General features: G+C 35.7%; 1 protein-coding gene across 1 annotated transcript in view; it reads left to right on the forward strand.

Annotated features, from left to right (window-relative positions):
- DNAI4 (dynein axonemal intermediate chain 4) overlaps positions 1-7451 on the forward strand; it is a 57737-nt gene extending 50286 nt beyond the window's left edge. The window contains exon 17 of the mRNA XM_081057440.1: positions 6107-7451. Within this exon, the coding sequence (XP_080913566.1) occupies positions 6107-6157 (51 nt within the window). The 3' untranslated portion in view covers positions 6158-7451. The remainder of the gene's footprint in view (positions 1-6106) is intronic.
- The last annotated feature ends 8021 nt before the right edge of the window (positions 7452-15472 follow it).

Genomic DNA, 15472 nt, shown 5'->3' on the forward strand with positions numbered 1-15472 from the left:
CCCAGCACAGTGTCTGGCTTGTAGTAGTTCTCCAATAAATGTTTGTTGCATAAGTATGCATTAAAACTTAGAGGAATAATTCAACATATTAGAAGTATTATTCTTAGGGGTAGGACTAGGGATAAATTTTAGTCTTTCACTTTACTTATCTGTTTTTCAAATTACTACACTACATCATTTTTTTCCCAAAATTCACTGGTCTACTTATGTAATAATTTTAGTCTGCTCTGAGGAATGCAACCCTAATGGCTTAATTTTTTCATAACATAAAACGTTTTAATATTTTTAATTTTTCACAAATTCACTGAGTACAAAGTGTTTTAATATGTACTGGGGTATTTGTGCCCACACTAAACCTTGTTTAAGATACACACTTCAACAGCCAAAGAAATTAAAAGAGAATTCCATTTTTTTATTCCATTTATAAGATTTTAAATGGATCCAAATATATAGTTCATAGTAACCCTTTTTCTTCTTTTGTTCATATTCCTGAAATCCTAAATGTAGCCTCAAGGCCTAAACCCATCCCTTTTTGTCTCTGTGATTCTTTCAGTTCTATCCCACAAGAGGTCTAAGAACTTGTCCACAAATTCTGAACATGGGGCCATGGGGACGGGCGTTTGAGTTGTTTTAAAATTTTTGTTAGTGTATGTTGGGGTAGCAGTAGAAGAGAAATCGGTGAACATTAACATATTGATTCTTTTCATCACACATTTATATCTACAGAACCTATCAAGTACTACATTAATTTATTAATGTAAATTATAATATTTTGTATATAAGTCTTTCTTAATAATTTGGCCTGCTTGGAAATTTGTATATTCAAGTATCTAACACATAATGGGCATTCAGCAAATGTTGAATAGATGTCTGAATGAACAAAAGTACAAACAAAAGGCATATGGTTTCTAAGAAAGGAACAATACATGCTCAGGTTATATAATAAAGTCATAAAGATCAAAATAATTTTTAAAAAATGTAGAAAGCACAGAGCAGGAAAATAATTGACTTTTGAAAAGAGAATGGGAAGAAGAAAAGGGAAGAATGGGAAGAAAAAGAATGCTTTGGGGAAGGTGTTTACACAGGAGATTACTTTTCAACTGTGATTTGGAGGATTAGAATTTTCCCTTGCAGACAAGAAAGTTTAACTGTTATTCCAAACTGAGGGAAAGGCTTGAGCAAATGTATAAAATTGGAAAAGGTCCGTGGTATTTTAAGGAAATGGTGAGTAGACTTTTTTGACTGGAAAAGATTTTACTTGAGAGAAAAACAGCTAACAGACCAGTTGGGTCATTTGGGACCAGAAAATGTATGACTGCCATGATGAGGAGTTTGATCTTTATTCTACAGAAAATGGAAAGCCATTTAAGGTTTACAGTTCTAGAAGTGACATGGGGGAAAAAATTAAATTAGGTCCTTATCTCATATTTTGTACCATGGTAAACTCCAAATGGATTAAAAACTTTGTGAAAAATAAAACTACTAGAAGAAAATGTAAGAGAATGTCTTAATGACCTAAGAGCAAGGATTGATGTTTTGCAAAAGACTGAAAAAAATCTCCTTTTTCAATTTTATCATGTTTTCTTATTTGGAAAATGGGTATGATATTGGTACTAACATCAAAGGCTGTTAGACACATTAAATGAATTAATAGGTACAAAGTGGTTAGAACTGGTACATAGTAAGCTCTCAATAAATCTCAATTATTCTTTGTATGATATTATGTCAAAATTAACATTTTTCTCTTCAGGATTCCATATGCCAAATGAAAAGAAATAGACTAGAAGAAGACATTACTAACATATATAAAAGACATTTAATATTCAGTGTATATAAAGAACTCCGACAAAACAATAAGTACAATCCAATTTTTTAAATGGGTAAATGTATAAGATATTAATTCACAGGAGAGGAAACTGAAATAGCAAATACATTTATGAAACAATCTTCATCTTCACTAGTAATGAGGAAATAAGCAGTTAAAATTATACAAGATCACAGTTCACACTGGTTGGATTTATAAAAATTAAAACAATAGCCAGTATCAAGTATTAGCAAAGATGTGGAGAATTAGGAACTCATGCAAGGATCATGGGAATATGAATTAGTGTATCCTCTTTGGAGAGTAATTCAATAAAACTGAAAATTCAGAAATTATTCAAGCCAGTGAGTGATATCATAGAGAATCTCTTGCACATGTGTAACAGGAGACATATCTAAGTTATCAAAGTGAGGTTTTTTGTTTTTTTCCTTTCTTCCTTCCTTCCTCCCTCCCTCCGTCTCTCCCTCCCTCCCTCCTTCCCTCCCTCATGTTTCTTTTGTTACATAGACATGATTACTTCGACTACTTTCACTTAAAATGTTCACATTCAAATATGTTACAAAATTTAAAAAAACTAAGTTCACCTTAAGCTCTTACATTTAGAGTATGTATTTTATTATTCTGTTTATAAGTCTAGCAAATTTTAACACATACTTTTAAATAAGCTTTTGTAATAATCAAATTTCCTTAAATCTTTTCAATTCCCCTTATAAATTTAATATATTGGATTTTTAAGTACTTCAGTTGCATATGGGCATATGAATCTCAAATACTTAAGGGATTCTTATTAATTTAATAAATTTAAGATGAATATAATGAATTTTAAATTTTCTTACATGTTCCATAGCTCTTCACAAATTAATATTTTAACCTATGATTATAAATCTAAATCAATTACCCAATTCCACATTTAAATTAGAATCACAAAATTATTTGTCAGAAAATTTAATATGGTAAATTTATTATATATAATGAATATTTAAAATACCAACAGATTCTTTAATACAAAAAATATTAAAATTATCTCTGTTTGATTTGCTGCATTATTTCTATACATGATTCTTATTCTTCTCAAGGTAAAAATATGTTTTCCCAATTAAAAAAAAAAACATGTTAAGTAGTTTTGGAGATTATTTTCTCTAATGGCTGAGATGCATATCGACTGTATACATTTAAGGGGATTTTCCTAACTATGTTGGCTGCCAGGAGGATTTGTCAGTGTTCTCCATACAGAATTGTCTCAAGGTCCATGTCACGTTCTCCATTCTTCTCATGGAGATCTGCAGCCTTGCACGTGTGGCTATAACACTTGATTGATTTCTATTCACTGGTTTACTGTGTCATTAATTCTAAATTACCACAGTTTTCCTATCTGGTAGGACTACAGTCCTCATAGATGTTCATGTGATGTCTGTTGGGATTCTTTATATCTCCCAGGGCTTTGTTTAATTCATTGGTAGTGGTCTAAAAGGCAGGCTAATGAGAAAAGAATGTTTATAACAGCCTTGTTTCTATATTGATAAATTGGAAACAACGAGATGATCATCAATGAACTGGATAAATAAAATATGGCACATTCACATGCGTGACTACAATACAGACGTTTAAGTGATTTATATTTTGATGTATCAATATGACAAATTTTGAAGGAATCTTAAAAATCACAGTGTTGAGTGATAAAAGCAAATTGCAGGAAAGTAAGTACCATATGTTGTGATTTATGTAATATTTAAACACAAAACTTAAAACTGTGCTCTTAGTGGACATATTTATGGTAAGTAAAGGTATAGACTTGAATGTGGAAGAAAAATGTTTCTTTTTTTGTTTGAAACAATTAGAGACATCTTTTATTTTGAGCAGTCTGACCTGCAAGCAGAAAGAAGGCTAAACTCAAGAGTGGGAACATTTTTGACAAACTGTGTGTGTGTGTGTGTGTGTGTGTGTGTGTGTGTGTGTGTGTGTGTGTATGTGTGTGAGCTAATGATGGTGAGCAAAAGTTTCTTATAACAAATATATTCCATACTTTAGTAAATAAATAGTTTACTAATACAAATATGATTTTCATGCTTTTGGTTATAACATTTTAAAGGTCCAGGGTTATATTTCTAGGAGATTAAACAAAACACTATTAATCAGTTTTTATGTTACTTATAGCCAAACAGAAGCTTAATTGATATACCCCTTTGTTAGCTTTTCAGAGAATTATAAACGTAACAGTAATTTGAAGTCTCAATGTAATTAATGTCAAACCATAATTTTCTATTACGATATCTTATCAAGTAACATTATGACCTATAATTTCTCCACTAATTTTAACCAAGAGTGAATCAAAATTTTGCATCGCCTATGATTTCATTCTATAAGAAAGATGTGCACCAAATTTATGATAAAGGCTTCTTCTGAAGTGAAGGATGAAGAAAGAACAGGATTGGGGAGGGGTACAAAGGGAACTTCCACTTTATCAGTAAGGTTTTATTTCTTTTATTAAAAAGTACCCAAGGCAAAGATGGCATTTGTTGGTTTGCCGTGGATATGTGTTTTACAAGGCACCAGGTGTGCTGGAGCAGGGTCCTTTGGGGGGAAATCCACGGAGAAAGGTTCAAAAGCAGCTTTAGGACCACTACTCCCCTCATCTCTGCATTGCCTGTCACCCTCTGTAGTCTGCACAGCAGGAGGACTTTGATTCTTGGGCTGCAGAAGTTTTAAGTATCCTGATGTCTGAAAATCTGACCCCTCCCTGATGTGATCAAAAACCAGAATAATATTGTGACATGACATGGCAGAGCATGGGCTCCAGCCCTATCCTACCAACTCAAAGTTTGTGGTTAAGGGTAACATGACCGCCTTGTCCCCCTTTCTCTCCCCCCCCCATGGTGCCTGGCGCGAACAGGAGCCTGCGGTTCAAGCCTTGCAATTGTAACTGTTATGTAGCTAGCTAGCATCACATTAGCATTTATTGTTTGTGGAAACACCGACTTTTTTCCTGGCCTTATTTATGAGGGTTGGTTGCTGGGGGCCTAAATCTTGCATTGAACCAAATTATGGTTTAAGCACTTGGCAGAAGCCAATTTCAATGAGCCATTGCTCAAAGCAACCAAGTCCTTTTCTGGAGGCAGCCTGTCGAGAATCACTCTTGGATACTATTTCTACTCTTATGTTTCAGCATACAAATGTTTCCCATCTTTTTTTTTTTTTTCCAAATTAAAGAAAAAAAAGATAAGTGAAACGTTCAAAATGGAGTTTTAGAAACAGAAATCTGACATATATATTTTTTTCTGATATATATATATATATATATATATATATATATATATAGCTGAGAGACACTTGAAGGCAGAAAAAATAGACCATTCAAGAAATATTTATCGAGTGTGCACTGTGACAGGTTCTATTTTAGGTACTACGAATATAACAGGGAACAAATTACTGTAGTGATTACATTTGTCCAAGTGAGACAACTAGAAACAGATGGGTTTGAGAAGCAACTTGCAACTGATTTGGGGTATCAAGGCTTGAAGAATGGGGAAATGCCAGGTGAAAAGTACAGGAACTGACTTACACAATATTATCTAAGCTGTTTAGAACTCTTAATAGAGTTTATAAACATTTTCACATACATTAGCTCGATCAACTCATAACAATGTTTAGAAGTGGATGTTAATATTTCCATTATACATTCAATGAAACTAAGATTCCCAGATATCAGTGATTTTCTTAAGATTACTATGTGATACAGAAAACTTCGGTCTTCTGCTTTTAGTTCCTATCTTTTCACAATATCTTTCTTTTCTCACCTACCATCTTTGGTTTTATCCTCTTACATATGATCATTTTACCCCTTAGTATAAAGATAATTATTATTAAATAAAATACAAAATCCATATAGAAATTTAGACATTCTAGTCTTTCTAAATCAAGTACTACAGATCAGGAAAGAACCTAAGATATCACTAAGATTAAAAGTTATTTTACAGATGACAAAATTCAGGTTTATACATTAAGGCTAAACAGGAACTGCCAAAATTGTCCCTTTGCTGAATCTCTTTATAAAACTGTTTATCAAACTTTATTAAAAGAGTCTTTCATAGGAAAGATCAAGGTTATACTAGGAAGTAATTGTTACTATTTAAATTTACCTTCGTTTGTTTCCTTTTTACAATCTTATTTAATGCCCTTTATACGTGTATCACTAACTTATAAATTTTAAATGGCATTTTAAAGACCACTTTAACTCTTAATTTGTATTTTATTGCATTGTAATTGTATGATTTCTTTTCTTTTCAGAGAGATATGATAGATACTTTGCTTGGACTCAGGCCAAACCAACCAGGATAATTCATCATTACGATATCTTTTTTGTTGTTGTTTAAAGAAAAAGGAACACTGTTTAACATCCAATAGACTGATTTGTATGCAGTAAGCTGGGATTTGGATTTTAGAGAAAAAAAATGAATGTATAACTTCCACTTAAATTAATGTAAATTTAGTGAACTTTTATTTCAGAGATGTGTGATTAGTTTGTAATCTAAGCTAATTGTAAGAGTTTTGTTAGGATTTCCTTAATTTTTGAAAGATATTCCTACTCTGTTTCTTAATCATATTCCAAGTATATATACATACTTATAAAATGTCTAACTCTGTTAGAAAATTATTATTTCTTTAGAAGAAAAACTTGGAAATTGTTAGAATTACTTAAACAAACAAAAATCTTTATTAAGACAAAGTTTCATACACTTTTAAATGTTTTGCTTTCCAAGCTTTCCAAGCTGTGTTTCCCAGGATTTGTGAATTATGCAGGTGTTAGTATTACAACAATATTGAATTCTCATACCCAACTTGAAATCAAATTTTATCCTCTTAGATATGAGTGCTGAAGCTATAGCACTTTGTTAGACTGTTTGACAAGCAAAAGACATGACAGCAAATGCCTGAACTGCAGTGTTTGGCCAGCAGGCATCAGACATACACCCAATTCAGTGGAAAGAGTTAGTTTGGGGCATATCAGTGCATCCTCCTCTGCACGCCCAGAACCTGCTCTGGGTTTTAAGCCCAGATTTAAGTGGACCCAGAGAGAAAGTAAAAAGTCCCTGATCTATAGTTCCTATCAGAGTGTTATTTTATAATGGCTTCTAGGGCAAGCTTGTGGAAATAGGAGTGGGAGTCAGTAACTCCTCCAAATATAGATTGCTAGCAATCTGTTCCATGCTGTTTGTTTTAACAAGTCCTGGATTTTGTTAACTGAGGATGTAGAGCCTATAAACTGAGGCTGTATGGCTTATAAAGCATTCTAAGTGGATAGGAGAAGATAAAGCATTTAAAACTCACTAAACTCTCTGAAAAAAATAACAACCACATATATATTAGAAACTGCGAATGAAATCAGAGCCATAGTGGGAAGTACCTTTTACAAGTATCCATTTTTTCACAATGTCTATTTGTTTGGAACCATTCTTTAAAAAAACAAAGCAAGGCAACTTTTAGGTGAACTGAGAGCTTACATCAGGTTATAAAGATTATAAATTTTCTACTGGTATGCGAGTCATAAGTCATTGTGATTCTTCTCTTTGTCTTTCTGAAAGGCTGGTCTTTCCATAACACAGAGCAACAAAATAAAAACTTGATTTAATTGAAAAAATGTGTTTCTTTTCATAGGTGTGTTTGATCTTTAAAATATTTTCACATATTTTTGCTCTCCTTGCTCATCAAGCCTAATGAAAAATTGAGCCATTTTATACGTTTTGGATCCTGGGAAACTGACCCTGAAGCACTGAACCTATTCCATTCTACCTTTCTCACCCCTGATCTTGTAAACTCTCCTATACTTTTAGGTTAGCATCAAATTTTTAAGATATTTCACCCGAGAGTTACAGAAAGCATTATTTTGCTGGCTTTGAATTCTCACTAGCAAATTCTATTTACCATAAAATGGAAAAAAAATTTAAGACTTTTTTTCCGAGCAGTTTTAAGTTTATCAGACAATTGAAAGGGAGGTACAGAGATGTTTCATATATCCCCTGCCCTGACATATGCACAGCTTCCCCACTTCTCAACGTCACTCACCAGAGTGGTGCATTTGTTGTAATCAATGAACCTACACTGACATAATCACCAAAAGTTCGTAGTTTACATTAGGGTTCACTGTGAGTGTTGTGCATTCTATGGTCCTGGACAAATGTATAATGACATGCATCTATCATTATAGTATTATATAGAATATTTTCACTCTCCTAAAATCGTCTGTGCTCTGCCGGTTCATCCTTAAACTTCCCCATCCAGCAACCACTGATCTTTTACTGTCTCAATAGTTTTGCCTTTTCCAGAATGTCATATAATTAGAATCATACAGTATATACCCTTTTCAGATTGACTTCTTTCACTTAATAACATGAATTTAAGGTTCTTCCATGTCTGTTCTTGGCTCATGCCTTTTTAGAGCTCAATAATAGTCCATTGTCTGAATGTACCACAGTTAATTATCATTCACCTACTGAAGGACATATTGCTTGCTTCCCAGTTTTGGCAATTATGAATAAAGTAGTGAACATCCACGTGCAGATTTTGTTTAGTGTTGTGTGCAGGAGCTGACCCTACAGAGCAGGATCTGCCTCAGCAGGTAGCAGGTGCCTGCCTAGTCTGCCCCTTGGCTGTGTCATCCTTGGATGCAGCTGGGTGATGCTCCAGATTGTTTTGAAGCTGGCCACCAGCCCCAGGGCCACCTGGGAGGGGACCCACTTCAGGTCAAGTTCAGCCACAACCCGTGACCCACCCAGGGCCACCTGGCAGGAGCCACACAGCAATCCAGAGATGGCTGACCCCTGCACTGTTGTTGGAGGTGACTCAAAAGTCCAAGCCATGAACCAAGGCCAGCTGCTGTTAGTGCCAGGCTTCGGACTGCTCAGCCAGAAGTATAGGACATGCTCAAGACAGATACTGCTTGTCTGGGTTCTATGAACCTTTGAGAGATGGTAGGAAAGTCTGCAGCATGAGCCAAGGTAGGCAGTTTGTACAAAAAATCCCCTGGAAGTGGCTTCAGTGTGCCCAAAAGTTGGGTGGATTGGGGGCTCAGAATCACCGGGGCATGTCGAATGAATGCTGTTAGCTTGAAGGAGACTCAGATATGGCATCTACCAGCGTCTGTACACCTGGAAAGGAGAGGTTTCAACCAAGAAACAATGGCCTCTGCCAGCTCCTCTGTCTAGGAGAAAGCTGCCCCTCCAGCCCTCATTCCAAAGTCAGACAACTCAGTTTCCCTCCCCCCAACCTCCCATATGTCCCTGTCAGCTTTCCAGCTGCACCCCAGCACTGGAGCTCAGAGTCAGTGATTCTGTTAGTGTGTAAGTTTGTCCCTTTAAGAGCACCTGGGACTCCAGCCTCCATCTCACTCCACCACAATCTCCACTGGATTTCACAATAAGATATGGGGACTTCTCTCCCTGGCACTGGAACCCTGGGCTGGGGAGCCTGGTCTGGTGCTGAAACCCTTTGTTCCTTCAGGGGGGGAACTCTGTGGGGACAGAGTCCCAGAGAACAGTTTCCAGGCTCTTGGCCTTAGGTGGAAAGATGTTGGCTCGGTTATTAGATGGCCATCAGCTGTAATCAGATGGCCATCTGCTGTGGCTGGGTGGCCATCAGCCGTTACCAGTTAGCCATTAGCCACTAATATAATTGCTGTGGCTACACTAGGAGGTTGGTTGGTTAGCAGAGAAGCGGATGGCGGATTGCGGCTCCTGCTTTCTGTATCTCCAATCCAGCCGCCAGCGAGAATATAGTAGTATGACTCCCCTATCTATGGTGCCGTGGGTGTTCCTTTTTGGCCTCATCATATCCTGCATTCTGGTGTGGGGAGCGGGAGCTGAGACCCTGCATTACAACCGCCCCATGTACATGGTTTTATGTGGAATAAGTTTTCCACTCCTTTGAGAAAATACCAAGGAGCATGGTTGTTGGGTCATATGGTAAGGCTATGTTTAGTTTTGTAAGAAATCCCCAAACTGTCTTCCAAAGTGGCTGCACCATTTTTCATTTCCATCAACAATGAATGAGAGTTCTTGTTACACCACATCCTTGTCAGTTTTGGTTTTGTCAGAGTTCTGAATTTTGGCCATTCTAATAGGTATGCAGTGGTATCTCACTGTTGTTACTTTGTATTTCCCTGATGACATATGACGTAGACTTTGCCATAAAATTTTAAGAATTGAATGAGAAGTCTCCTCAGCTGTCAGCCATCTCATTTTATCCTTAATGAATACCAGTGGGCTAGTTAAGGGCCTAAGGAGGGAGTGATGACTGGCTAATTTTAGGCTCCTATTTTGTCCTAGGTAGTCATTACTTCATTTGGTCATTTACTACCAGGTATCTCTCATATAGAACTTAAATTATTATTGTCTGAGAGTACGTTGTTAGCTGTTCTTCTTACTGCTGTAGGGAAGAAAGATTGTATTCACTACTATATAATTGTGTATCATATTTAGCGTGTCCATTTAGTTCACCTCTATGTAGGTACACACAATTGTAAATGAGAAGTAGAACACTCAGTATTTGCCACTTTGTCTCAATAAAGGTCTCTAAGTGAAAATGTTGAATTGTACTGTGAATAGACTAGTAATAATGTACATGTTAAAGTTCTTTACAGTTTGTAAAACACTTTCATGTCCATTATCCTATTATACCCTTACAGCAATCCTGTACGACAGGTGGGGCAAGTAGTTGTATTACCATAATCTCTATTTTCCAAATGATACAATTAAGGCTAAAGAGGTGATATAACTTACCAGAGACCATATCTGGTAACTGGTCAGGCTTGGACTCAAGCCCAAGGCTTTATGTTTCTTACACATTTTCCACTACTGTGTAGTAAGAGTTAGTGTCTGTATAGGTCTCATACACAAAAATACAAGAGTATGTACTCTTTTATAATTACGGTTTTGTTCCTAAATGGTAATCCTTGTAACTTAGTTTTTCTCAGTTTTTCTCCTGCCATTAGACCTTGCCACATATATTCCCTCTGTTGGGAAAACTTTCCTCCCAACTCTTCTCTCTCTTTCAACACGGTAACTCTTCACCCACGCTTCCGATCTCAGTTCATATTCCAACTTCTCAAAGAGCCCTTTCTGAGTTCCCTCCTACAGGACCTACCACCCAGCCAGTATAAATTTGCTCCAAGTATCTCAAAAATGAAGGGAAACGTGAAGTTTCTGCAGGGCTGAAGTGGGTGGGGAGTGAAGAAAAGAGAGAGGCCAGTGGACCTATATGGCAGATCTATGTGCTGCTTCTAAATAGCTTTGTTCAGGATGTAGTAAAACCTAGAAGGGACCACAATCATCCTCAGAAAACCATACTCCATGCAATGAGTGACGTGTGGAAGTAGCAAAGAACCACTAGAACTGAGAAAGCCAGGCAGCTGAAGATGATAAAGACCCAGCAAGAAGCAACTCTAGTGACAGAAGGGTCTTGGCACAGAGGAAGACGCTAGAATTATGTTCTGGGAAAGGGAAGAAAACCAATTCTGAGAGAGACTGGCATTAACCGTTTTTGCATATTGTTTGTTTCTGCCAGCTGGGTGGAAAGAAGTTAGAAACCGAACTATAGAAAATGTATTTTTTAGATGCCTGAGTTTCTGAATTGAGACGCATACTTGCTGTGCTAAATATTTGTGTTGTTATTTGTTTAGCACCAGCCTCCTCCCCCAGACTGTAGGCTCCTGGAGGGTAGGGACTGGGTGTTGTGCTCAACACTGTATATCCATCACCTAGAGCAGAGGAATTATTGCAACAAATACTAATATTTGGTGACTGAATGAATGATCGAATTAATGGAAGAAGTGATGGTTTCATGCTTGCTCCATATTGTAACATGATCTAATATTTTAAATATTATTTCCTCAGTATCCTAACAAAACATCTTAATGTCGCAGAAGGTAAAGCATCTTATCTGTGGAAAATATATAGAACATGAAATCAGCTTTGAAAGTTGCTAAACATAGGTTATAGCTTTTTTTGTTTTGCAAAAATATGAAATCAGTTTCGCCCTCAAGACAAAAATTAAACACAAATCTATGAACACTTTCTTTAGGTGAGTATTGCTGTTGCTTTGTGAGTTTGTGTTCTCACTGACCATTTGGGGCACAGTTTAATTCCAACATAAAGCACTTACCAAAATGCCTGGCGTGAGGTAGGAGCTCGAAGATGGTAGTTCTCATTCGGATTATCCTAGATCTCTTCCCCGCTTCTTGGCCTGAGAACACTTTGCCCTCTGCAGCTGACTGGGTCCTTGCTGGGGCCCCACTCTTCCTGCAGGAGATAGTGCTAATGATTTCATTTGTTCTTTTACACAACATTTGGGCTTCGTGTCTTGTTTGTTACGGAGTTACTACAATGTTCAAATCCACTCTTAAATTCATAGAACATTTACTAGGCTATTAGCCTTCATTTGCTTAGGTTGGCATACTCAGTTGGTGATAAAACTAAAAGGCTAACAGTTTACATGAAACTGACTCCTGGGTTAAATAGAAAGCAGGACATGTCCATTAAGTTGGAACATATAAAACATGGTATGAATCTTATAAAAATGAGCACTGTTTTTTGAAATTGGTGAGCTATTTATGTAACATCCAGAACAACTCACCTTGTCTGTATTTGTTTAGAATAACTCAATTATTTGAAAGACATGGTGCTGTCATACCAGGAAGAACAAAACATCCCAGGATATTTTAGGGATCTCACATCATAACTCACTGATAATAATTTTACTGAATTTTCCAAATTATTATACACATTTTGATTACTTATTATTTTACCAATTTTGAAAAGTTCCAAATAACAACCAAAACATAGAAAGAAAACAGCTTCTCTGTCCATACAAAATGAAGCTTTAAATATCATTGTTTTCTAAGATTAGTTTTAAAAAAAAAATTAGCTGCTTGTTTTAATTCTTACTGATAGGGTATTTAAGAAATCACTAAAGTGAGTGGTAAGAAAGTTATATCCATAAAACTATGCAAAAAGTTATCTAGATAAATGCCGTGTTTTCACGATAATAAGACCTAGCCGGACCATCAGTTCTAATGCATCTTTTGGAGCAAAAATTAACATAAGACCCAGTATTATATTATATTATTATTATGTTATGTTTTATGTTACGTTATGTTATGTTATATTATATTAGATCCAGTCTTATATAAGATGTGGTCTTGTATTATATTAAAATAAGCCTGGGTCTTATATTAATTTTTGCTCCAAAAGATGCATTAGAGCTGATGGTCCAGCTAGGTCTTATTTTCGGGGAAACACAGTGGTATTTCAATACCTATTCTGTAGATATTTGTAGACTAGAAGTTAATCAGTTTTAACCAGTTGTAAAAAGGAGTTTCAGGTGAAGAAAACAGCATGTGCAAAGGCCTATTAGAGAGTGAGAATGTGGCTTTCAAAAACCTGTGAGGTATTTGTCATAGCTTGACCACTTATAGTTTGAGAGCACCTAAAACCTGTACAAGTGGACAGAGGCCAGATCATGAGAGGTCTTTTAGGCCATGCTAAGTTTTTCTTGAAGAAAATGGGAAATCATTGAAGAATTTTCAAGGTGGGCAATAAAATAATCACATGTGTTAAAAATATTAGCCTGGCAGCAGTGTGGAGAACAGATAGATGGAAGATAGAGGGCCAATTGAGAGACCATTGCAGCAATCCAAATGAAGGCTGAGTTCATGGCAGAGGGGATACAGAGCAGTGGGTGGCTCACAAAGAAATTTAGAAGGTAGAACCCGTAAGACTTGGTGATTTAGTAGATGTGTGTATGGAAGAGGTTTTAGTTAATGAAGGAGTAGGGACAAAGAGAAGTTGTGAATGACTCCCAGGAATAACTGGGAGAATGGTGTTGCCAGATGATGAAAACACCCTCTAGAAGCAGTAAATATGAATAGTAGCCAAGGATGAGCAGTACTGTGTTAGAAAATAATAAAAATAAACTAGTGTTTGCTAACAAATTTATATAGTGATTTCATAATCATCGTTATTGTAAAATAACTATATGTAGTATGCTGTATGATTTATCTATGTTATAATTAACAGTACCTCAATTTGATCCTGTGATATATTTCTGTTACAAATTAGAAATCCAATTACAGGTTAAATTACTTTCTCAAACTCTCTTGTCTAGAAACTAGAGTAGCAATACTAAAACTCTAGCATTTTACCACTAAGAATACTATGACACAGTGTCATATTTGGTAGAATTATAAAGATTATCAGTACCATCAATGATCAATCTATTGAAAGTTCCCTTTGTGCTAGAGACTCTGAGCAGCACTCTTCACATCATTTAATCCTGATAACCACCCTAATGAAGTCAGTATTATTACCTTCATTTTACAAATGAAAAAACTAGGATTTAGTGGCATTAAGTATCTCTTAAGGTCACATAGATATTAGATGCAAGAACTGAGATTTGATTTTTCAAATCTGAAGCCACAGACGTTATTTACAACACTTATGCCAACCTGCCCCAAATACCATCTGTTAGCCATCTGTAGCCACAGTTCCTTGACAAGCAGTATAGAGGTAAAAGATATGTTTACTGAACCGATTGTCTGGTTGTTAATTTGGAATTTTAGTTCATACAGGTATGTAGGTTTTCATATAAACAATCATATTGAGCATGTAGTAATTAATTCCAATTTAACTCATCTTTGATTTAAAAACTTACATCTTATAAACATTCTCTACGTGTGTAAGATGGAAATAACTTTAAATTTGTTATACTAGTCAAGATATGTCAGGTTATGTTGCTATAATCAATAATCGGCAAATCTCAGTGGCTTTAAATGATAAGGATCTATTTCTCATTCACATTACATGTTCACTACAGGTCAGCAGGCAGCCCTGCTCCATGTTGTTTTGACTCAGAGGCCAAATTCCATCATCAGGAATGTTGTTGGTCACCAAGGTAGGAGAGAGGGAGAACTTGGAAGTCATGCACCAGTCCTTCAATGCCAGGTAGAAGTGACAGATGTTGCTTCAACTAATATTTTTTTGCTAAAATATGTCACATGGCCATGTCTAACTTTAAAGAGCAGAGAAATATAATCCTATTATGTGCCAGGAAGGAAGAGATCCAGAAATATACATACTTTAGAAATTTATGACTATACTGGATATTAACCAATTTCATGGTGAAAGAGTTTCTGGGGTCAAATAACTTTGGGAAACATCAAATTAAAGTTAAACAAATTTCCTTACTACAAGTCTTTTCTGAGCCCTTACTGTATTAATATGCATTATTAATTTTTGAGTAAGGAATATTATTATTTAATACTTTCTTCTTCAAAGATGGTCTGCAAAGATTCATGTCCTGAAGAAAACACTGTAAGAAACAGCATTCTAAGGCTCTACCTTTTAAGAACTTATTTGTGGAAAGAGGAAAGGAAATAAGGGAAAGAAGGAAAGAAAGGGAAAAAAACTAGAGCAGTGCAAATTTATGGATAGTTTTTAGACTGAGAGTTACACATAAAAGCCATCCACAGTAACTAGTCATAACCAAAAATTACATTTTTTAATCTCTTGCATAGCACATTGTTAATTTATTGAGTATTTATTAAGCATCATATATTACGCTAGGTGCTTTACTTATGTTAACTCATTCCGTCTTGAAAACAAC

This window comes from Rhinolophus hipposideros, assembly GCF_964194185.1.
Source record: "Rhinolophus hipposideros genome assembly, chromosome: 8".
Lineage (NCBI taxonomy): Eukaryota > Metazoa > Chordata > Mammalia > Chiroptera > Rhinolophidae > Rhinolophus > Rhinolophus hipposideros.